Source organism: Salvelinus alpinus, chromosome 15 (assembly GCF_045679555.1).
Source record: "Salvelinus alpinus chromosome 15, SLU_Salpinus.1, whole genome shotgun sequence".
Taxonomy (NCBI): domain Eukaryota; kingdom Metazoa; phylum Chordata; class Actinopteri; order Salmoniformes; family Salmonidae; genus Salvelinus; species Salvelinus alpinus.
In genome coordinates this window covers 41,196,550-41,222,633 of record NC_092100.1, presented here as the reverse complement: position 1 = coordinate 41,222,633, position 26,084 = coordinate 41,196,550, and the positions used below count along the sequence as shown (strand labels likewise).

Below are 26,084 nucleotides of genomic sequence, written 5' to 3'. Positions count from 1 at the left end.
AAGGGAGGGGTTCTGCGATTGCCAAGAAGCATCAGTGAAATTATCTTGTGGTTAGCTGAGGTCCTGGTTACATCCAGAAAATAATGTTGCAAAACACGATTCTACACATTTTGCTATGGCTTATGCCGTGTTATGCCGAGTGAGTCAAAAAATTTAACAAAATCAATGGGGGCCTCATGCCATGACATGTTTTGAATTTTTGATTCTCCCTGACTGTCTAGTTTTTGTTTTGGTGATTTGTTAGTTCTCAATTATCTTATTTTTTAAAAATATATATAGCTCCATTATCTTAAACACTATCTGGTTTTAGTCATTTAAGTTTACACTGACCTTTTTACATCCCAATGTATTTTTTGTATAATTATTATATAAACTCAGCAAAAAAAGAAACGTCCTCTCACTGTCAACTGCGTTTATTTTCAGGAAACTTAACATGTGTAAATATTTGTATGAACATAAGATTCAACAACTGAGACATAAACTGAACAAGTTCCATAGACATGTGACTAACAGAAATGTAATGTGTCCCTGAACAAAGGAGGGGTCAAAAGTAACAGTCAGTATCTGGTGTGGCCACCAGCTGCATTAAGTACTATAGTGCGTCTCCTCCTCATGGACTGCACCAGATTTGCCAGTTCTTGCTGTGAGATGTTACCCCACTCTTCCACCAAGGCACCTGCAAGTTCCCGGACATTTCTGGGGGGGAATGGCCCTAGCCCTCACCCTCTGATCCAACAGGTCCCAGAAGTGCTCAATGGGATTGAGATCCGGACTCTTCGCTGACCATGGCAGAACACTGACATTCCTGTCTTGCAGGAAATCACGCACAGAATGAGCAGTATGGCTGGTGGCATTGTCATGCTGGAGGGTCATGTCAGGATGCGCCTGCAGGAAGGGTACCACATGAGGGAGGAGGATGTCTTCCCTGTAACGCACAATGTTGAGATTGCCTGCAATGACCTCCACCTCCAAATCGATCCCGCTCCAGAGTACAGGCCTCAGTGTAACGCTCATTCCTTCGACGATAAACGCGGATCCGACCATCACCGCTGGTGAGACAAAACAGCGACTCGACAGAAGAGCACTTTTTGCCAGTCTTGTCTGCTCCAGCGACAGTGGGTTTGTACCCGTAGGTGACGTTGCCGGTGATGTCTGGTGAGGACCTGCCTTACAACAGGCCTACAAGCCCTCAGTCCAGCCTCTCTCAGCCTATTGAGAACAGACTGAGCACTGATGGAGGGTTTGTGCGTTCCTGGTGTGACTCGGGCAGTTGTTGTTGCCATCCTGTACCTGTCCTGCAGGTGTGATGTTCAGATGTATCGATCCTGTACAGCTGTTACACGTGGTCTGCCACTGCGAGGATGATCATCCTTCCTGTCTCCCTGTAGTGCTGTCTTAGGAGTGTCACAGTACGGACATTGCAATTTATTGCCCTGGCCACATCTGCAGTCCTCATGCCTCCTTGCAGCATGCCCAAGGCACGTTTACACAGATGAGCAGGGACCCTGGGCATATTTCTTTTGGTGTTTTTCAAAGTCAGTAGAAAGGCCTCTTTAGTGTCCTAAATTTTCATAACTGTGACCTTTAATTGCCTACCTCTGTAAGCTGTTAGTGTCTTAACGACCGTTCCACGGGTGCATGTTCATTAATTGTTTATGGTTCATTGAACAAGCATGGGAAACAGTTAAACCTCTTTACAATTAAGATCTGTGAAGTTATTTGGATTTTTACGAATTCTCTTTGAAAGACAGGGTCCTGAAAAAGGGACGTTTCTTTTTTTGCTGAGTGTATATAATATCTCAGTACTAGTCAAAAGTTTGGACACACATACTCATTCAAGGGTTTTTCTTTATTTTTGCTGCGTTCTCCAATGTATAATAATAGTGAAGACATCAACTATGAAATAACACATGGAATCATGTAGTAACCACAAAAGTGTTAAATATATTTGAGATTCTTCAAAGTAGCCACCCTTTGCCTTGACAGCTTTTCACACTCGCGGCATTCTCTCAACCAACTTCACATGGAATAACTTTCCAACAGTCCTGAAGGAGTTCCCACATATGCTGAGCACTTGTTGGCTGCTTTTCCTTCACACTGCGGTCCAACTCATCCAAACCATATCAATTGGGTTTCTCACATACTACATGACTCCATATGTGTTATTTCATAACTCTGATGTCTTCACTATTATTCTACAATGTAGAAAATAGTAAAAATAAAGAAACTCTTGAATGAGTACTGTGTGTGTGTGTGGATATATATTTTATTCTTTTTTAAGAATATTTGTTTAATCTTTTTTTGGGAGGGGGCAACAATTTAGCAGTGTGGCTGTTTTAGCCACGCTACACTGCCACCCAGTTCACTGGCCTATTGGGTTTGACCCTGTCAGTTCAGAGCTTTACTGGTTGGCTCGGTCTACTAAGGCTGGCCTGGGATGCATGTGCTGAGATCTTATGGGACAATTACAAATTGATAGCTTTCTGTTAGCGTTTTTTGTTTTACGGCACTGATGTCCTATAAGTAAGCCACTAGTCTGACACCGTGTTATATAGTTACAGGTGACACACTGATTGGAGCTAGTGGGGCTAGTGTGTAGTGACACACATGGATCAAAACCATCACCAGTGTCATCAAGGCTACATTCATATCTGATGCTGTGGGTTATCTCTGAATCCCTCTCACACACTCCATTCTGCCATCTGTTGCAGTGAGCGACTGGATATGTACAGACAGTTTACCCTTCCACTTGACAGTTCACTGTGTATTGGACAATACTCCTATGGCTCCCTTTCCTTGCCTCCTCTCCTTCATGATCAATGAATGGATTGGATATGGTAGATTTCCACCTTTTTTATAGCTCTCACCTGTCAAAAGAATGCATTTCTAAAGACAGACATTTTTACATTTTGCAGACGCAGCAACATACAGGAGCAATTAGGGTTAAGTTGACTCAGGGATTTGAACCAGCAACTTTTTGGTTACCGGCCCAGCGCTCTTAACCGCTCGCCTACCTGCCACGGCCTGTTGTTTTGAGTCTCTCTCTCTCCAGTCATGTCAGATCAGTGATGAGATGAAGTTGCCTGGCTACCCAGACTCATTGCTTCAGCCAAACGCTGCGCCACGCCCATGGACGTACCTCCCCAATCTTTCACCGAATGTGAACATATTCCGGGCTGTCTGATTGGTCCAGAAACCGATGGGTTGAGCCAGAACACGTGCGTAAAGTGCCGGTTTCAAAATTCGTCATTAGCTTTGATAATCTGATTGGTTAGAGACGATCCAATCGCTGACGTTTTGTACAATGCCCCTCATCACCACAAACGACTTCACTAAAGTATGTAGTGAACGACAGAGCAGCGGAAAAATTTAGTGTGAGTTGTCAGGCTAGAGATAAAGTGAGATCACAATAGGAAAGGATGTGTTCTGGAAGAGAATAAGGCCTGGTCGTATTTACTATTAGCCATATGGAAGCAGACAAGACAAAAAAAGGACATGCCTGTCCAATAAGAAGCGCTTGCTTTTGTTGCAAAACGTTTTGCACTAAGGAATACGACCCAAGTTGTTTAGTGAGAGCCAATGATTTATTGGCAGGGCAGCCGTTTGTAATGGCTGTGCCTGTTAACTGGACCCACATGGTAGTCCTAAAACCTGACAGCAGGGCCTCCCCTTCTCTGTCCTCTCCTTTCCACTGCCCATCAATGCTGCAGTGCCACCATGTACTGTATATTCAACAGCTGCATGGGCTACATACAGGCTTTCAGAGAAACAGCACCTTTACGCTGTATGGAGAAAAAAAAGGCTTCCGATTGTGAGATAGGCAATACAAGGCATCAATGAGGAGCACTCTGCCAGTGTCAAACCCCCTCCGCTCTCTCCCTCCCCCTCGTGTTGAGCGGGAGTGGATGGAAACATTGAGTACCTTCAGCACATTTTTCACATTCCCCTATGGGGTCTCAGCCCCCCTACACACACACACACACACACACACACATCTCACCTCTGGGCAGAGGTGGTGGTTAACTCCGTAGCACGGTAGGAGTTCAGGGAAGCTAATGTCAGACTCAGAATACTGCCAATGAATATACAGTACCCCAAATGTATACTGTACATTGAAGAATAACAAAACATCATAACATGTATTAACCTTTCTCTTCACTCCCTGTTTTTCTGCTGCTCTGCTATTTCTTTCTCTCCTCTCTCACGCTCTCCCTCTCTCTCGCAGAAGTGTGTGTGTGTGGGGAGCAGTGAGGATGACGGAGTACAAGTTGGTGGTGGTGGGGGCAGGAGGTGTGGGGAAGAGTGCACTCACCATCCAGCTTATCCAGAACCACTTTGTGGATGAATACGACCCCACCATAGAGGTATGTGTCCAGAGCTTCTGTCTGCAGCTGATCACTGTGGGTGATGTCATGCGGATGTGGCCCCTCCCCTGGTCTAGTGAACGGAGTAGAGTAACCTAGTGTGACTCCGCTGGCTCGTTGGAGAGACCACTTCACTATGGCTGCAATATTTTTTCCATTAAAACACGAAGCAGACTACTCTTTGGTCTGTTTAAAACCTGCTGTATGTAAAATAGTGTGTTATAGCTTGGAAAATAAATCAACGTGACTCTGGATGACAACATGTTGTTTCCAACATTAGGGATGTTTTCCTAAAACCACTTTGTTTTGTTTCCTTGCCACGACACTAACGACTATTGCATTACTGGTATTGTCCCGTCCCTGCTGTTCACTACAAAATCTCATTACCAAATATGACCACTCACTATCAATTCAATTCTCCAACTGTTTTTGTTTTTTTACTACACCGCTACTCCTAATGTCATTCCCCTCCGTTCACTATAAGAGCGGGAGAGAGATTTGGAGAGAGAGAGAGAGAGTCTGTCTGATTTCTCCACTACCCTCTCTCTCTCTCCCCCTTTCTCTCTCTCGTTCTCACCACGCCTGCCTCTGGCCAGACAATGTCTTTTTTGTGTGTGTGTGCATTCCTGTCCCCTATGCACTAGCACACAAAGGCCCTGCACCACATGTTTGTGTCTGTGTGTTGGGACGCTAAACATTTGCCCTGCTACTCTGCCCTCTTGATACCACTACCTCTTCCCTGGCCAGTCACACAGCATAGGGATTTAGCGTATATATCAACCAGCACACTCCTCTGTGTGTGTGTGTGTGTGTGTGTGTATGTGTGGGTCCCAGGCTCATGCTTTAGGCCTAGTCGAGAGACGTGTGTAAATGTTTAGTTATTATATTGAACACGCATCAATGGATTTCAGCTTATACTTCATTCCATATTGCTAGTATGTTAATTTAGCAATGGAATTTATTTGCATAGAATTTGCAAAACCCAATCAGATTTCGACAGAAATATGGCTGAGACGCAAAGAAAATTCAAGGAGGGGGGGTACAAAAATGGTCCGATTAATACCGCCATTGAGAAAATTCCAAACAAATCGAGACTGTCATTGAAAAAGATCATGTCTCGCAAAAAGAAGCATTCTTGCATTCTAACTACCCACTATTCAAAGTGCTCTGAACAAATTAAAGGAATCGTTCAAACATTCTAAGATCCGATTACAGTATCGGTATTCTCGCGGCGCTCAGAGATCAATTGGTAAACTCTAATTTACCACCCCAAAATTTCCCTGCACAACGTCAATTTGCCCCTCGACCGGATGGAAACTACAAGTGTAATGGCTGTGCTCAATGCAATGGCACTTATATATGTAGATCCTTCAAACACCCCCAAACAGGGAAACAGATCCCAATTAAAGGTGTTATCACGTGCTCCACTAAGGCAGTTATTTATCTAATAACTTGTCCTCGTGGTAAAAATGTTGTGGTTAAAACAAAGCGTGAATTGGAAGTGAGAATCTCGGAGCATCGTAGCACCATTAGGTGCAGGAACTCGACTTACCCAGTTACGGCCCACTTTTTGGAAGTGAACCACTCGATTTTGTCCCTATGTTATATCGGCGTCGAACATGTCACCCTCCCTAGGAGAGGGGGTGATCTCAACAATTTATTGTTAAAACGAGAGGCTGCCTTGCTCCTCTCGGTCTCAACGTAGACCTTGATCTGAAGCCATTGTTGGGATTTTGCTATTGTTATTGTTTGTTTCCTATGTAGCCAAATTGTATATATGATCGTATGCTATCCATTCATGTGTTTTGTATGTTATTTTTTATCTGAGAATTAACCAATGATATCAGGCCACAACCGGCCATGATTACAGACACCTGTGTGTGTCCTTTGACACTATATAAACTAGTGACCTGCAGTGTTTGTCTTTATATCATGATGAAGACAGCTTGTCTGTCAACGTTGGTTATTAAATTATTGCATCACCTCTCCTAATAAGGTGTGCGTTTCTTTCGCCTCCAGATTACAGCCATCTGAAACCTAACAAGGTGGCAGGTAGCCTAGCAGTTAAAAGCGTTGGGCCAGTAACCGAAAGGTCGCTGGTTCAAATCACCGAGCCAACTAGATGAAAAAATCTGTCTGTGCCCTTGAGCAAGGCACTTAACCATAATTGCTCCTGTGCACACTTGGTTAAAGAATACGTAGGCAGCCTGTCTGTAGCAGTGTAACTGGAGGATGTCCCTCCCCCTGTTTTAGGACTCGTACAGGAAGCAGGTGGTGATTGACGGGGAGACGTGTCTGCTGGACATCCTGGACACTGCAGGTCAGGAGGAGTACAGTGCCATGAGGGACCAGTACATGAGGACAGGGGAGGGCTTCCTCTGTGTCTTCGCCATCAACAACACCAAATCCTTTGAGGACATCCACCAGTACAGGTGTGTGTGTGTGTGTGTGTGTGTGTGTGTGTGTGTGTGTCAGGACAAAGGGTTATACAAAGCTATACAAAAAAAGCTTAGCCTGTGACTGAGGGGATTACAGCACGCTGTCAATTAAATCGATCCTGACTCAATTGGACCAGAGAGAGCAGTGTTAATTTCGTCAACGACCTTTTTCCTGACTAAAACTATGACGATAACGAGATGAAATGCCCTTGAAAAATGTGAACTATTACAATTTTAATTGACAAATGTGACAATTCCACTTGAGACTCAATTTCACATGAAGCTCCTTTTCATCTGTTTTTTTTCCCAATCTTCAGTGTTGCAGCAAATGTGAGTTGCGGTAGCTTTTTTCCTATAGGAAAAATTAATGCTATTTTGAATATTAGGAGTACAGTAATACCAGGTCCTCTCCTAATACTATCGCTGCACCATTGAGAGCATCCTGACTGGTTGCATCATAGCCTGGTACGGGAATTGCTCCGTCCACGACCATCCAGCAGGTGATGAAGACGGGTCAGTAAATCACTGGGACTGGGCTCCCACCCATCCAGGACATCTACTTGAAACGGTGCCCGAGGAAGGCATGCAGCATCATCAAGGACCCCACATACCCCAGCCACGAGCTGTTCTCTACCGTGGGGCAGACGATATCAGAGCATGAGGTCTGATACCAACAGGCTCAGACATTTTCTATCTACAAGCCAACAGACTGCTGAACAATTGAACTGGACTGACCACCTGCTCTGATTCTTTGCACCTTAGCACACATGCACACACCCACACAGATAGATAGATGTGTGTGTGTATACCTATCTATACATACATACAGTTGAAGTCGGAAGTTGACATACACCTTAGCCAAATACATTTCAACTCAGTTTTTCACAAATCCTGACATTTTAATCCTAGTAAAAATTCCCTGTCTTAGGTCAGTTAGGATCACCACTTTATTTTAAGAATGTGAAATGTCAGAATAATAGTCGAGTGATTTATTTCAGCTTTTATTTCTTTCATCACATTCCCAGTGGGTCAGAAGTTTACATACACTCAATTCGTATTTGGTAGCATTGCCTTTAAATTGTTTAACTATGGTCAAACGTTCCGGGTAGCCTTCCACAAGTTTGGTGAATTTTGTCCCATTCGTCCTGACAGAGCTGGTGTAACTGAGTCAGGTTTGTAGGCCTCCTTGCTCGCACACGCTTTTTCAGTTCTGCTCACATATCTTCTGTAGGATTGAGGTCAGGGCTTTGTGATGGCTACTCCAATACCTTGACTTTGTTGTCCTTAAGCCATTTTGCCACAACTTTGGAAGTATGCTTGGGGTCATTGACCATTTGGAAGACCCATTTGCGACCAAGCTTTAACTTCCTGACTGATGTCTTGAGATGTTGCTTCAATATATCCACATAATTTTCCTGCCTCATGATGCCATCTATTTTGTGAAGTGCACCAGGCCCTCCTGCAGCAAAGCACCCCCACAACATGATGCTGCCACCCCCGTACTTCACGGTTGGGATGGTGGTGTTCGGCTTGCAAGCCTCCCCCATTTTCCTCCAAACATAATGATGGTCATTATGGCCAAACGGTTCTATTTTTGTTTCATCAGACCAGAGGACATTTCTCCAAAAAGTACGATCTTTGTCCCCGTGTGCAGTTGCAAAACGTAGTCTGGCTTTTTTATGGCGGTTTTGGAGCAGTGGCTTCTTCCTTGCTGAGCGTCCTTTCAGGTTATGTCGATATAGGACTCGTTTTACTGTGGATACAGATACGTTTGTACCTGTTTCCTGCAGCATCTTCACAAGGTCCTTTGCTGTTGTTCCGGGATTGATTTGCACTTTCTGAACAAAAGTACGTTCATCTCTAGGAGACAGAACGCATCTCCTTCCTGAGCGGTGTGATGGCTGCGTGGTCCCATGGCGTTTATACTTGCGTACTATTGTTTGTACAGATGAATGTGGTACCTTCAGGCATTTGTAAATTGCTCCCAAGGACGAACCAGACTTGTGGAGGTCTACAATTTTTTTCTGAGGTCTTGGCTGATTTCTTTTGATTTTACCATGATGTCAAGCAAAGAGGCACTGAGTTTGAAGGTAGGCCTTGAAATACATCCACAGGTACTCAAATGATGTCAATTAGTTTATCAGAAGCTTCTAAAGCCATGACATTATTTTCTGGAATTTTCCAAGCTGTTTAAATGCACAGTCAACTTAGTGTATGTGAACTTCTGACCCACTGGAATTGTGATACAGTGAAGTATAAGTGAAATAATCTGTCTGTAAACAATTGTTGGAAAATTACTTGTGTCATGCATAAAGTAGATGTCCTAACCGACTTCCCAAAACGATAGTTTGTTAACAAGAAATTTGTGGAGTGGTTGAAAAAAGAGTTTTAATGACTCCAACCTAAGTGTATGTAAATTTCCGACTTCAACTGCATATACATATGTGTACACACACACACACAAACATATTCATGCTGCACACACATCACAACTGCTGCTACCAGACTCTTATTATACTGCTTAGTTTATACACTGCCCCCTCCCCCTTCCCCAATACATAAGTAAATATTGGACTGTAAATTGTGCCTTACTGTATTATACTTATGCTAAAATGTTTATTCTATTCTACTGAGCCATTTACTTTATGTTCGTATTCTTATTGTTTATTTCTTATTGTTGCATTGTCGAAGGAACCTGCAAGTAAGCATTTAGTTGGATGATGTATACAATTTGTATCCCACACAAGACTACTAAAACTTGAAACTTCTGGTATTTTTGTAAAGCTGAAATTCTCCCCTTTTCATGGAAACAACTGTTATTTACCCATCTTGGCGGTTATTTTGGGGAGATAATCAGAGCTGTAAATTGTTTAACCTGTAGGCAAGACTTTTGTTGCCTATATAGTTAATTATGGCTGGCATTGGTTACAATCTGCCACTATCAATGTTGCCAGTTAAGGTATACTACTGGATAGTAGGCCTAGTTGGACAAGGTTATCTGGATGTACATAATGGAAGTTAGAGGTGGCCTAATTATTCATTATTTAATATTTAAAAACGCAGACTATTATGTGATTAAAATGTCTGTGACTAAAACTAAACAAAAATGGTCCCGCATTTTAGTCTTTACTCAAATGTCACTAAGACTAAAGGGTATTTTAAGACTATAACTAAATCTAAAATAGCTGCCAAATGAACACTGGACCAGAGAAGAGCAGCAGGAGAGGAGAGGGATAGCACCCCCAAGGATGAGGGAGAGATGGAGGGAAGAATTCCAGATGACGATGATAATCTATTCTGCGTCTTCACTCTCCCCACCCCTGCCTCTCTTTCTCTCTACCTTTCTCTCTCCCTCTTGTTTGTTTTATTGGTAATGAGAAAGATTGTTATATTTGGGGATCGTGCTTAGAACAGAACCACACACTCTAACAGCCAGTGGCGATTTTAGCATGTTAAAAAAAAATGTTGGGGATGCATGCCAGCAAAGCCACGACACAAAACAACATTAAACAATACATGAATTGCACTATAAGGTGACAAACTGTGCCCACAAACTGTTAGGGCCAACACCTTACCATTGCTACACCTGGCTATCAGCGGAGCCTTGTCTGGCAGCGAAACAGTTCATTCAGCCTCATTTACTACCTTTTTTTTTTTTTTTTTAAACAAAGCTGATATGGCTGACTTGCTTAAACAAATGTCGTTTCTACTGATAATTGAGATGTGCAAACTATGGCACAAGGGGACAATAAGAGGCAATCCGAAATTCCGGTTAAGACATTAATGAGCGAGCTAGGACGGACGTAGTCAATAACTATATGTTCAGCACTTTTGAAATGTACAGAGACAGAATTCAGAACATGGGCCGTTCTTAGTGTTCTCCCTGTACACCAAGTCAGAAGCATAGGATAAATAAACTGGGCATATAAGCAGACAATGAAAGCTCTTACAATATTCAATGATTACATTTCTCTAAAAACAGGTTATAGGCTACATGTGCACCACCAAGTCAGAACAGTAGGCAAAATTAAGAGTGGAAAATAGACCAAATGATTAGGGTGAGGCACATGGGCTACTAACAGCTTACTACACAACATACACTTAGTATTACTTTCTTAGCTACAGTATACATATCTCATTGGCATATTACATCATTTATACAGCAGCATACAATACATTTTTGGACTCACCTTGTGCTGTGCTCACTTGAACATGGTGGTGCAGCCATCCTTCGCGGGCAAGTTTTGTCATCAAAGTCTGACTTTCTCTGGATTTATGGTGCTTTCAAGACAACTGGGAACTCTGGGGGGGGGGGGGGGACAAGGTTGAATAATGTTGAAGTCGGTGATCTAGAAAGAGGCCCCAGTTCCCAACCTACAATTTAGTGTTGGGTGACCATTCAAAACTTATTTCCCCAGTCAGAACTCGTTTTTTCCCAAGTTCCCAGTTGTCTTGAACTCATTTAAGTCAGATTTCTCAGTTCCGAATTTTCCAGTTGTTTTGAACGCGGCAGAAATCATGCTGGATTGACAGCATGGCCAATGTTTGTTTAAAAAAAAATATATATTTAAGCTTGGAAACGAGACCCTTAAACCCAGAATTGGCACCACACACCCACTCCACTGAATAGAAGGCTAGTGATTGCTTTGCAATGCTTGCAGTTAGCTACTGATGACTTCCAAACCACTCATTGTCGAATTTGCGATTTACAACTTGTTGTGTAATGTTTATGGCCGATGAGCACCGGTACGTTTTATCTAGAATTTCTCTTCGTTATTTCACTTCATATGACAAGGATTAAAAAGGATTTGCCAGTAGATTGTCGACTTGATTCATGATGATGACCACTAGCTAAGATTTTGAAAGTATGGTGTTGACATAAGTCCAATCAAAGCTACTGTTCAATTAAAGTGATTTGACGTCATTTTATCTGCGGCCAGTGGCCTCGAGCGTTCTTGGATGGGAACTTCTAATGTAACTCTATGGCAGCACCCATGGGGCTTGAATTTTCGCGCTCTACCCTTAGATTTGGCAGTGACGTAGTGTCCTCATGAGTAACAGAACACTGAGCCAATCACGGCACAACTAGAGAACATTACCAACCCCCTACGCTCCGTATTTTCCGCTGGATGCCCCACCACCACAGAAAGCACTGAGATAGGCTGAAACACCTGCATTTTGGAGCTGCCTTACAAACATGGTTTATTTTTTGCTTTCTTGTGTATGTGGCTTTATTAACTTATTTTTTTTACACATTATTTGTAAACTGATATGTGACATGTATTAATGCCAAAATAACATGCAACCCAAAACCCCACCTGCCCTGAATGACGGGTCGCCGCTGCTAACAGCACGTTTGTCTCCCCCCTGTTTTACTCCTGGCAACCTGGTGTGCCAGGCTCCAAAGCTGTCAGTTAACACCACATCACTGTCTAAAGATGGACGGACACTCAATGCTGTAATAATACTCCCCATCCCAGATCCCGGGCCAGAATGGAGGATGACTACGGCGTTAAACTGGTCAAGTTATTTAAAGATGTATTGTTCATGTGATAGACAGAGGGAGGGTGCAGTTCGTTCAGTGTCTCTGTGTTAACTCCAGCTCTGATGCCAGGCTGCCAGCTGTGGGATTGGTGAAGCGTGCCTGTTGCCCACCATTTGGCCTGCACTATATAGGGAATCGACAAGGCCAAAGCGCTATGCAGAGTCACTGATCTACAAATCACACCAAACGGACCATAGATCGGTGTTGGTGGGTTTGCATTGGCTATTGTGTGTACTGCTAGGTGATGAAGGTAAATTAAGGGGGTGATTATATAGATCTGACCCATTACCCTCGGTCTCACACGGTCACACAATCATCTGACTGGCTGTTTTAGTGGTGAGCTCATGTTCCCTGCCTTTCCCATCCATCTCCATAGAGATTGAGCATGCCCAGGTTGTCTTTATTTTCACAGCACGACCATGGATAAAGACAGCCTGGAATGCCACCACAACTCCTCCACCTGGTGTTAGCTGTCCTGCCTGTGACTGTGCTGAGTTACGGACATAGAGACGTGGCACGAGCTGAGTTGATGGATAGATCTGACCCACTCCGCTCACACTCCCCTGGCCTGCTAGCTAGATTGCTGCTGGAGAGATGAGGTCATACTGTTTGCTGCCCACCTGCCTGCTGTCCACCTCCCTCCAGCAGTGCTGCACAGCAAGGCCTGCTCCTCTGTGTCATAGAGCCCCTTGTTTGTCTGACTGGTGGTGTTTATAGGAGGGAAGGAGAGGGAGGTAGGATCCTATACAGAAGGGTGAAATGACCCACGAGCAGTGAGCGCCTTCATTGGGAATTGATTATGGCAACTTTACATAATGCATTAGTTGTGGAATGACTTTGTAACAGGTGGGTATGTGTACAGCCAGTCGCATAGTGTTTGCCTAGAGGGCGGGAGGTAAGCCTAGCGATTGAGCGTTAAGCCAGTAACCGAATGGTCGCTCGTTCGAATCCTAGGTGAAAAATCTATCAACGTGCCCTTGAGAAAGGCACTTATTCCTCCTGTAAGTCGCTCTGTATAAGAGCGTCTGCTAAATGACAAAAAAAATTACGTAAAATGTTTACAGTCACCGTGACGAGGTTCTCCATAGCTGCAAGTGCATTCCACTCTACTACAAGGTATTGACATTACACCAGTAATTCTACTGGTAGTTCCTCTGGTATACGGTTGATGTAATGTGGAGTACGGTACTAATTCCTGTACACGAAGGTTAAAAGAGAAACCGGTTAGACCAAGTAAGGTACTGACCAGTGTCTTTCTGTCCTCCTGTAGGGAACAGATCAAGCGTGTGAAGGACTCTGACGACGTACCGATGGTGCTGGTGGGTAATAAATGTGACCTCCCGGCGTGTACCGTGGACACGCGGCAAGCACAGGAACTGGCCCGCAGCTATGGAATTCCCTACATTGAGACCTCGGCCAAGACACGACAGGTACACTTCCACACACATTGTCTCGTTTCGACCATTGCAAATGTTCTATTGGTTGCATCCGACGTGATTGCCGTTTCCATGGTGATACCGATCCGACTTTGAAAAGCTCAAGTTTTTGAGATTTCATTTGTTTTCATTGTTAAAGAACTGCTCAAACAAATATAGAGAAAGTCATGTTGATGGCCATGTTTACGAGCTTGATAATATGTAATGCCCACTTTGCAGATTGATGTAGTTCTGAAGGTGTATGTGTGTTTGCAGGGGGTAGAGGATGCCTTCTACACACTAGTCAGAGAGATCAGGCAACACAAGCTGAGGAAGCTCAACCCTCCTGACGAGAGCGGGCAGGACTGCATGAGCTGCCGCTGTGTGGTGTCTTGATGGAGGTCAGTCATAGACTCAGCCCATTACCAACTTTATTGCAAGCAGGGATGGGCAAAAATGACAAAATACAGTTACACAATACTTGTATTTTGTAATGTATCTGATTTAAAATGCATGCATTTTAAAATACTAAAATACATTTGCAAGTAGCCGGCCCGTACAGCAACAACATTCTCAGTAACGGTTACAGAAACGTTTTACTTGCTATGACTGATATTTATTTTTATTTCACCTTTATTTAACCAGGTAGGCCAGTTGAGAACAAGTTCTCATTTACAACTGCGACCTGGCCAAGATAAAGCAAAGCAGTGTGACAAAAACAACACAGAGTTACACATAAACAAACGTACAGTCAATAACAGAGAAGATCTATGTACCGTGTGTGCTAATGTAGAAGAGTAGGGAGGTAGGCAATAAATAGGCCCTAGAGGCAAAAATAATTACAATTTAGCATTAATACTGGAGTGATATATGTGCAGATGATGATGTGCAAGTAGAGATACTAGGGTGCAAAAGAGCAAGAGGGTAAGTAATAATATGGGGATGAGGTAGTCAGATATACACAGCCAATCTGTAAATAGCACAAGTACAGTGATCGGTAAGCTGCTCTGACAGCTGATGCTTAAAGTTAGAGGGGAGATATAAGGCTTCAGAGATTTTTGCAATTTGTTCCAGTCATTAGCATTAGCCAACGAGAGCATACAGGTCGCAGTGGTGAGTAGTATATGGGGCTTTGGTGACAAAACGGATAGCACTGTGATAGACTGCATCCAATTTGCTGAGTAGAGTGTTGGGGGCTATTTTGTAAATGACATCGCCGAAGTCAAGGATCGGTAGGATAGTCAGTTTTACGAGGGTATGTTTGGCGGCATGAGTGAAGGAGGCTTAGTTGTGAAATAGGAAGCCAATTCTAGATTTAATTTTGGATTGGAGATGCTTAATGTGAGTCTGGAAGGAGAGTTTACAGTCTAACCAGACACCTAGGTATTTGTAGTTGTCCACATATTCTAGGTCAGTTGTTGTTCTTTATCTACCTTAGTTGAACACACTTGACTGTAAGTCACTGTGGTTAAGAATTTCTGGTAAATAACCTAAATGTGTATGTGAAAATGAACGTACCAAAATGAACTCCAAAGCACACGGTATTATTATTTGGCCTTGTTTCGGGGGCAGGGCTCATTAGAATAATATTCAGCATGCTTTGCAGTTGTTCGTTTTTACATATACATTTATATTTAATTAATTTAGCAGACACTTTGATCACACCATAGTGCAATCAGACTTATTATATGAATGAAGGGTGAAAGGGGGCACACAAAATTGTGAACTGCTGTAATAAAAAAATATATATAAATTATAGCTCTCGAATGCATCTGGTTACAAAATCATTGTAGTTCAGCCCGGTGTAATACAAATGACAAAATACTCAAAAGTAATTTAAATACTGCCCATATCTGATCTCAAGAATAATCAACAATATAGTTTATCCGGCACAGCCAGAAGAGGACTGGCCCCCCTCAGAGCCTGGTTCCTCTCTAGGTTTCTTTCTAGGTTCCTGCCTTTCTAAATTTTTCTTAACCACTATGCTTCTGCATTGCTTGCTCTTTGGGGTTTTAGGCTGGGTATCTGTATAGCACTTTGTGACAACTGCCAATTTGTTAAAATGACTTAAATAAAATACATTTGATTCATTTATTCACAGCAGAGACGCTGAGTCCTTACACAATGTCTTAATAATTTATCCTTCTCTCCCACAGCTCACCAATTCGCGGTGAGGAGTGGACCTATGGCGCGTAGTGGCAGCATGGACTTGAAGACTGACGGTGGAAGCTGAAACAACAACAACAAACTTTGAAACTAAAGAGGACGGTCAAGGAAAGGCAGAGCAAGCAGATGTATCACCAAGCTATCTGTGTACCATAGACGTTTGGGAGAGGAGTACCTTGCCCCTGCCAGGCCAGGCTGTGCCATGCTAGTCTCGTCTAGACTAGGCTTTCTGTCCCCTCTTTTTGAGTCCATGTCTGCCAGAGCAACACCACTAATGACTGTTTTTCTCCAGTGTGATCATGCCGAGCATCTCCAATGAGTTCCTGCGAAGTTATTGTTTAACAGTCTCAACACTGGTCTTAAAGGGGGGTGTCACCAACCCATGGTGAGTCCCCCCACCACCACCTCACACCTCAACCCAGATTTTACATTTGACCCCCTGAAAAGAGTGGACAGTAGTTGCCTATATCCCCATGCATAATTAACCTCCCCCAGCCTCCCTGTTCCACTCTAGAGGGGCTCTGCAGAAACCTCATTATTATGGATACAAGTAGGGGACAGAGCATGATACAAGACACACCACATAGGAATGGTGCCTTTTTTACGGTTAGTCCAGCCGTCGAACCTAACTTTCTTTTCTTCTTAAACGCATTGTTTTTGCTATGTGATTTTTGTTGTGATTGAAGGTGGTCATGCTCAGCGCTGTAAAGTAAGTCAGGATGTTTATTTTGTGTGATGGGAGGTTGCCATTTTAAGACCTGTCTTGGGTGGAGAAGTGAGTGGTACATGAGTGATGTTTTACTTTCTGTTGCCTTCAAGGTTGGGCTGAATTGTGGGTGGAGGCTGGGAGACTAAGGTCAATGCTTGGTCCATGCAGTGCCATTTATTTATCATGGAATGGTTACGCAGTGAAAGATTCTTGCACAGCTTTTCAAGGAAGTGGAACAAAATGTGCTTTGAGCTTGATTACCGGTGGCATTAATTTCTTTCAAGTTCCTTTGCTTAAATAACTTCATGGTGTTTAGTATAGTTTGCCAGTTGTAGATAGCAGGTATCAGTCTTCCCTGTGTTTTTATTAAGGCTCAGGAAATAGGCATGTCCAGAAATGCCACGTCTTTTGATCCTGGAACATAAGATAGAATGACAGAATTTCAACTTCACAGATTGTAATGCACAAGACCTGCCTTAAATTACTGCTAATATGCGGGATAAAACTGGTTGTTTGGCCACAGTAACCTTCTCTCTCTCATTCTACTCACTACTGCCGCCTCAAAGATATTTGGTTCCCTGAGAAGATCATTTGATTTAAGATAGTCATGTCTGAGCCAACTTCTATTGAAAGAAAAGTCAGCGGAAAACATTCTTCATTTCAGGGGTTCTCGTAATTTTTCTCAATATTGAATGATGTAGGTAGGACTACTAGCTTTTGTGCTCTCTACAACACTAACGTCAGCATAGGGCTGACAATACAAATGAACACTGCTTGGTCCTGTTTAACTTGCCTTATTTGTTAGCTAGTACTTCATGCCTTGTACATGTTAGAGCAGTAAGTTTGTCGGAAGCAAGTGTTTCTGTGGTGGTCTGTGTCTGCTTTCCTCTGTGGATAACTGTTGTTGTGAATGACTTATGGCGATTGGAGAATGTTTTCCTCATGTCTGGAGGGAAAGAAGGAGCACAAACAAACTCTGAAACACTCCAACCAGATGTGATTTTTTACTGCATGCCCTGTCTGAATAGTTAGATTGTTTGTGTTTTAGTCCAAACTAAGTATGTTTAGTGACTCCAATCTTAATTCATTAAGTGTTCTGGGGTTTCTTTTACTGTAAAAGGGCCACTTTATTTCGATTTCCTCCTCTTGTTTTTGAAGGTACTTATCCCCATAGTTCAGCCACAGTGCCACAGTAGAACATTGTGATGCCTCATTAGACTTCTGTCAAAGCCAAGTCAACACCCCTTGACCTCTTGTATAGAAGATAGACCTAAATGTTGGAAAATAATCATTTTCTTTTGTTTCTAGAAATGCTTAATTTCACTCTGACTTTTTGCTGCTATCATACATGTGAGTGGTGTTCCTTAGCATATGTACAGTACGTGCTCTTGTATGTGGTTTTCCAGGAGCTCCCCTCCTCCAACAAACACTCTGCTGAGTTACCCCCTATCTTGCCTGAACACAATAACACCTTTTGGCATATAAGGGCTTTTTGACCTGCACCCTCTACCATGAGAGGGCCCTGCAGTCAGACAAGACTCCCCCAGATCCTGTCACCTTTCCTGGTTTGCTACCCTTCATATGACCCCTTGGATCCAGGGAATGGACAAACTGTCATGGAGGTGGGCTGTGGTCGAAGGATGAAGACACTGCACACAGGCTTGGTACCGTAACCTCAGACGACAGCCACTACACTTATTCTGGCTCTGTCTGGATATAACTTCTCCACTGCATTGTGTGGACCACAGATTATATTCTGGAGCTCTGAGGGATACTGGGACGATGTTGACCCTGTATAGGTTGATTCTCAATCATTTTTGTGTGGGGGGGGGGGTCAAACTGATCAAACTGTGAAAAAAAAAGTGCATTTTAACAGAAAATACTGTTCTATTAATATATGGCACTCCATAACCATATAAAGTAAATCTATTCTGTACTTTGAAAAAGAAATAACCAATCTTAAATCTTTGTCCACATAGTGATCTACTGGGTAATGTTAAACAAATCAGACATGCTATGTAACTTGTGTATCAGGTGAACATCTGGTGATAGAAGACATTTACTGTACAGTTAACTGAACTATAGTTGCCAGTTATATGCCAGTTAATTATTTTCTACCATTTCCCTTGTCTGTCTGTACTATATTGTACACTGACTGACAGGCAGTTATGGACACACATCTGAAGGTAAATTCTTACAAACTGGACATCAGTTGTCGTCAAGCGGAATACAAGACCAGCAGGCCACTGGTAATCATGTCTGAATGGAGGGGACAATTTTGGGGACAAAAAACGTGGACATTGGGGGGGTTTGCCCAAGTACTGAAATCACATAAAGGGCTTGCTTCTCCCTGTAAAACTGTAGTTTGAATAAGCGAGAGAGGATGTGGGTTTGGAAGTTTGATTGTGAAAATATCAACTGTTTGAACTATTTAAGATGTATTTACTCTAACAAAATAGCAAATGTACAGCAGGGCAGGAATAAAGATGTCAAGATAAACTCATTCACCTGACTGACCGTAGTTCTTTTAGCTACCATCTCTCCCCCTCAGTCCTTCCCTCTCCCCCCCAGTCCTTCCTTCTCCCCCCTCTCTCCTCTCCCCCCTCAGTCCTTCCCTCTCTCCTCTCCCCCCTCAGTCCTTCCCTCTCTCCAGGCTAAAATATGAATGTAAATACTATGAACACCACATTTGTTTTTAGTGCAAAAACAAGGAATTTGTTTGGGAATTTTACAAGAATCATTGGAGCAGTTAAATATAACTATTTATCCACATGATTTAATATGTCTAGTGATCAAAGCAGACGTGTGCAAATCACAGTAACAAACTGAATTGATAGCACAAGTTACAGAGTTAAGAATATGAAAAATGCACAAAAATGCAATACACTGTCACAAAATATCTCTTAATCTGGATAAAGATTATGTAATTTATCCCCTGTGACCTAAATTCTAGTCTAGCCTACACCCTTTCCAGTGAGTGAAATGGTGGTTTTTATTTCTCCACAAGAGGGAACAAAAGCTCTTTCAGATGGAATGTGATGATCATAATTGTGTTTTTCAGTTAAAATAATAACAACGGCTGTGTTTACACTGCTACCCTAAGAACCCAAATCAGATTTTTTTCCCCCTGGTTGTCCACACAAAATTTTACATGTGACCCCTATTTAAATGTATATTTTAGTCAGTCACAGGTTGTTCCTCTGCCCAGGTGTTGCTGACTCCTGACAGATCTTACAACGCCTGGATAGGTATTTTACGTATCAGCTAACTACACTGCTCAAAAAAATAAAGGGAACACTAAAATAACACATCCTAGATCTGAATGAATGAAATATTCTTATTAAATACTTTTTTCTTTACATAGTTGAATGTGCTGACAACAAAATCACACAAAAATTATCAATGGAAATCAAATTCATCAACCCATGGAGGTCTGGATTTGGAGTCACACTCAAAATTAAAGTGGAAAACCACACTACAGGCTGATCCAACTTTGATGTAATGTCCTTAAAACAAGTCAAAATGAGGCTCAGTAGTGTGTGTGGCCTCCACGTGCCTGTATGACCTCCCTACAACGCCTGGGCATGCTCCTGATGAGGTGCGAATGGTCTCCTGAGGGATCTCCTCCCAGACCTGGACTAAAGCATCCGCCAACTCCTGGACAGTCTGTGGTGCAACGTGGCGTTGGTGGATGGAGCGAGACATGATGTCCCAGATGTGCTCAATTGGATTCAGGTCTGGGGAACGGGCGGGCCAGTCCATAGCATCAATGCCTTCCTCTTGCAGGAACTGCTGACACACTCCAGCCACATGAGGTCTAGCATTGTCTTGCATTAGGAGGAACCCAGGGCCAACCGCACCAGCATATGGTCTCACAAGGGGTCTGAGGATCTCATCTCGGTACCTAATGGCAGTCAGGCTACCTCTGGCGAGCACATAGAGGGCTGTGCGGCCCCCCAAAGAAATGACACCCCACACCATGACTGACCCACCGCCTAACCGGTCATGCTGGAGGATGTTGCAGGCAGCAGAACGTTCTCCACGGCGTCTCCAGACTCTGTCACGTCTGTCACATGTGCGTGTGAACCTGCTTTCATCTGTGAAGAGCACAGGGCGCCAGTGGCGAATTTGCCAATCTTGGTGTTCTCTGACAAATGCCAAACGTCCTGCACGGTGTTGGGCTGTACTCATATCACATGTACAGTTGAAGTCGGAAGTTTACATACACTTAGGTTGGAGTCATAACACATTTTTCAACCACTCCACAAATGTCTTGTAACTATAGTTTTGGCAAGTCGGTTAAGACATCTACTTTGTGCAATTTTTCCAACAATTATTTACAGACAGATTATTTCACTTATACTTCACTGTATCACAATTCCAGTGGGTCAGAAGTTTACATACACTAAGTTGACTGTGTCTTTAAAAAGCTTGGAAAATTCCAGAAAAGGATGTCATGGCTTTAGAAGCTTCTGATAGGCTAATTGACATCATTTGAGTCAATTGGAGGTGTACCTGTGGATGTATTTCAAGGCCTATCTTCAAACTCAGTGCCTCTTTGCTTGACATCATGGGAAAATCAAAAGAAATCATCCAAGACCTCAGAAAATAAATTGTAGACCTCCACAAGTCTGGTTCATCCTTGGGAGCAATTTACAAATACCTGAAGGTACCACGTTCATCTGTACAAACAATAGTACGGAAGTATAAACACCATGGGACCACGCAGCCATCATACCGCTCAGGAAGGAGGCACATTCTGTCTCCTAGAGATGAATGTACTTTAGTACGGAAAGTGCAAATCAATCCCAGAACATCAGCAAAGGACCCTGTGAAGATGCTGGTGGAAATAGGTACAAAGGTATCTATATCCACAGTAAAACGAGTCCTATATTGACATAACCTGAAAGGCCGCTCAGCAAGGAAGAAGCCACTGCTCCATAACCGCCATAAAAAAGCCAGACTACGGTTTGCAACTGGGGACAAAGATCGTACTTTTTGGAGAAATGTCCTCTGGTCTGATGAAACAAAAATAGAACAGTTTGGCCATAATGACCATCGTTATGTTTGGAGGAAAAAGTGAGATGCTTGCAAGCCGAAGAACACCATCCCAACCGTGAAGTACGGGGGTGGCAGCATCATGTTGTGGGGGTGCTTTGCTACAGGAGGGACTGGTGCAATTCACAAATAGATGGTATCATGAGGCAGGAAAATTATGTGGATATATTGAAGCAACATCTCAAGACATCAGTCAGGAAGTTAAAGCTTGGTCGCAAATGGGTCTTCCAAATGGACAATGACCCCAAGCATACTTCCAAAGTTGTGGCAAAATGGCTTAAGGACAACAAAGTCAAGGTATTGGACTGGCCATCACAAAGCCCTGACCTCAATCCTACAGAAGATATGTGGGCAGAACTGAGAAAGCGTGTGCGAGCAAGGAGGCCTACAAACCTGACTCAGTTACACCAGCTCTGTCAGGAGGAATGGCCCAAAATTCACCCAACTTATTGTGGGAGGCTTGTGGAAGGCTACCCGAAATGTTTGACCCAAGTTAAACAATTTAAAGTCAATACTATCAAATACTAATTGAGTGTATGTAAACTTCTGACCCACTGGGAATGTGAAAGCTGAAGCTGAAATAAATCAATCATTCTCTCTACTATTATTCTGACATTTCAGTGGTGATCCTAACTGACCTAAAACAGGGAATTTTTACTGGGATTAAATGTCAGGAATTGTGAAAAACTGAGTTCTAATGTATTTGGCTAAGGTGTAAACTTCCGACTTCAACTGTATATACTGTATTTTATACCATCTATTGCACCTTGCCTATCCCGCTCGGCTGTCGCTCATCCATATACTTATATGTACATTTTCTCATTCACCCCTTTAGATTTATTTGTATTAGGTAGTTGTGGGGAATTGTTAGATATTACTGCACTGTTGGAACTAGAAGCACAAGCATTTCGCTACACTCACATTAACGTCTGCTAACCATGTGTATGTGACCAATAAGATTTGATTTAAAGTAGCACACATATGTAATGCTCATGTGCAAAAAAAACACTTCAAAGCAAAAATATCTGATCTGAGCGTCCACATAGAGGTCACATGGAGGATCATGTTTGTTACAGGATTCAGATCCACATATGGAGGTGTTATAAATCGGAAGTCAAAGATCAGGTTCCATGTGTTTTTTTCTGTTTACCCATTAGGTAAAAGAGCAGATGGGTATCAGATATGCAAATAATTGGCAAAAGATTTGAATTGGGCTGCCTGTGTAAACTCAGACAAAGTTGATTACTTATATTAGCAGCCCAGACACAACAGAGTTGATGGAAGGATCTGAGCTGTTCGCATCTCAACTGGTCTTTATCGACAAGGCTCAGGAACAGTTAGACTTTCTCTTTCCTCACGCACTCACGCACCTTTTTACTAAGACTCACAAAGAAAATGTATATTTCTATTTTGTTCAGCATAGTTTTACAAATAAAGACTTTATTAAATGTTGATTGTGACAGAAATTAAAAGACAACAAAAGAAACATAATTCCACAAGATAGTCTTGAACTCTTGACCTAAAAGTGAATTGTGCCACAAAATGTTTTATTGAATATTATTATAGTATATTCCAGTGTTGCAAATAACTGGTTCTCCAATTTCGAGTGAAAGGTAAGGAATTGAAGCTAACAGTGCTCCATCCCAAATGCAGTGCCTTAAGAAAATGTTCATATCCCTTGACTTATTCCACAATTTGTTGTTACAGCCTGAATTCAAAATGGATGAAATATTATTTTTCTTATCCATCTACACACAAAACCCCATAATGACAAAGTGAAAACATGATTTTAGAAATGTTGCAAATTTATTGAAAATGAAATACAGAAATATCTCATTTGAATAAGTATTCACACCCCTGAGTCAATCATTTGTAGAAGCACCTTTGGCAGCGATTACAGCTATGAGTCTTTCTGGGTTCTTCAAGCTCTGTCAAATTTGTGATTGATCATTGCTAGACAACCATTTTTTGGTCTTGCCGTAGATTTAAGTCAAAACTGTAACTCGGCCACTCAGGAACATTCACTGTGTTCTTGGTAAGCAACTCCAGTGTAACTCCATTTGGCCTTGTGTTTTAGGTTATTGTCCTGCTGAAAAGTTAATTCCCAGTGTCTGGTTGATAGCAGGCTGAACCAGGTTTTCCTCTAGGATTTTGCCTGTGCTTTGCTCCATTCTGTTTCTTTTTCATCCTGAAAAACTCTCCAGTCCATAACGATTACAAGCATACCCAAAACATGATGCAGCCACCACTATGCTTGAAAATATGGAGAGTGGTACACAGTAATGCGATGTATTGGATTTGCCCCAAACAAAACATTTTGTATTCAGGACACAAAGTGAATTGCTTTGCCACATTATTTGCAGTATTAGTTTAGTGCATTGTTGCAAACAGGATGTATGTTTTGGAATATGTGTATTCTGTACAGGCTTCCTTCTTTTCACTAGCTAGGTTTCCATCCAATTGTCGACAGATTTTCATGTGAATATAAAAAAAATATGCATAAAAACAACATGCACATTTTCCCACCAGAGATGTTTCCATCAAATTGACTTGTTGCAAGAGTAGTAGGCTACAACCGCAACAGAGCATCCACGTGTATTAATTATTCCGCCTAATTCTAGCTACTGACTGGGAAATACTTGTTTACATAACTTTGAGTGATGTAGTGCAGGCTAAAGAAGTAGCCTATTACACAACACAACAAACACCTTCACCCAACATCTGTCAATCAACAGCACGTGTCTGTCTTCTGGGCGGGCGCTAGCTTCTTCTTAAATTTTTATTTACAGATCGCAACCATGTGGTGCATACACTGCCACCTACTGTACCGGAGAGTGAGGCCATCCACAGCCTCCCTATTCATCTATTCCTCTCATCTAGCTCTGTGTTTCTACCTACTGTTCTGGAATGTGCGTTCATTAAACTTGCCCTACCAACTAACCCTACACCCATTAAAAAAACACCACTATTCCACTATTTGGCCCTATCTGATCCAACACCGGGCCGGCAGCCAGGGAGGATGGGACACTCCTGCTCAACACAGCTTGTAACTCTTCTTAAGTTAAATCTCATACACCCAAGTACTTCTTTGCAGCTGCCACCGCAACATCTATTTTCTGTGATTTACATACCATTTCTGCAGCACAGTTCATAACCATGGCTATGAACGCTTAGAATTCAATCTTACTGAACTACATGTTATTCCTATCACTCACTATTGGCCTCGGCCTACTCACAGGGATCCTCTTAGGATCCCTCACCCTGGACCCATCTGCCACTATTACTGTCTTCACTGCCTCAGCATACGACACCTTCTGTAGCAACCTCAACCTGCTTTTCTCTTTTACCCCTACATTTAACACACACAACCTCTTCCACCAGTACTACACAATATTTTGTCTCATGCCCTCCTGCACACTTCTCACATCTAGGAATCTCCCTCCTACACACTGATGCAACATGACCATACGCTTGGCACCTAAAACACTGTAATGGGTTCAGGACAAAAGTCCTCACGGTGTAACTGACACATCCTAACGTAACTTTTTCAGTGAAAGACTCCACATCAAAACTTAGCAGAACAGACAATGTTTTCTCTGTTTCAACACACTCTCCACCAGGTCTGCGTCGCACCAAATGGCAGACGTCACAGACACCGGGAATCTTCCATTTCAATTGCTCCTCCCCAACACTTAACAGCACCCCAGTTATCACTATTTTCAATGGCACCCTGCTCCAGAGAACAAAGCAAGTCACAGTACTTGTCCCTAGGCGTTTAGTATGAAGCGCCCGCTCCCTCTGGATGGTAGAAAAACAAAAAATCATCATGCGTCAACTTCGAGTTACTTTCACCAACTCAACAGTCCCCAACCTCTTCTCCACCCAACCTAACACCACATATGGAACCACCATTCTCTCCCCCCAAAAACTCACACCCAATGTGCCAGAATTATCTTTATCATCATCAGGACGAGGCTTAATCTTGGGGTCTTACACCTACCACCAGGTGTAATAGTAGATGTTGCCTTCTTCCACCTTTTTCTGTTTTCCTGCCCTGCTGGATTCCCTTCCTTTGTCGTCATCTTCTTCCCACCCATCCTATCTCTCCTCAGGTGTAGTGGTAGATGTTTCCTTCTTCCATCTTTTAATTTTCTGTTTTCCTGCTATGCTCAACATACTTTCATTGACCTCCACGCTCTGCCGTCGCATGCTGTCTATTTTCGCCGTCATCTTCCTTTAGTCAGTCATTTACCTTCGCGGGCGCTAGCTACATTACGATTTCCTTTTTCTTTCTGCAAACGGCAGGAAATTCATGGAAGTAAGTTTCACCAGGCTGGCAGGTGCAGCATTGTGGGCAGCCTGAAGACTGGATTATTACTTTTTTTCATA

General features: G+C 42.7%; 1 protein-coding gene across 2 annotated transcripts in view; it reads left to right on the top strand.

Moving 5' to 3' along the window:
• Window positions 1–19,140, top strand: part of LOC139540094 (GTPase HRas-like) — a 34,954-nt gene extending 15,814 nt beyond the window's left edge. For both annotated transcript variants that reach the window (XM_071343652.1, XM_071343653.1), the window contains exons 2-6: window positions 4,226–4,364; window positions 6,618–6,796; window positions 13,618–13,777; window positions 14,039–14,163; window positions 15,919–19,140. In XM_071343652.1, coding sequence (XP_071199753.1) covers window positions 4,254–4,364; window positions 6,618–6,796; window positions 13,618–13,777; window positions 14,039–14,158 — 570 coding nt within the window. In that variant the 5' untranslated portion in view covers window positions 4,226–4,253 and the 3' untranslated portion in view covers window positions 14,159–14,163; window positions 15,919–19,140. The remainder of the gene's footprint in view (window positions 1–4,225; window positions 4,365–6,617; window positions 6,797–13,617; window positions 13,778–14,038; window positions 14,164–15,918) is intronic.
• The last annotated feature ends 6,944 nt before the right edge of the window (window positions 19,141–26,084 follow it).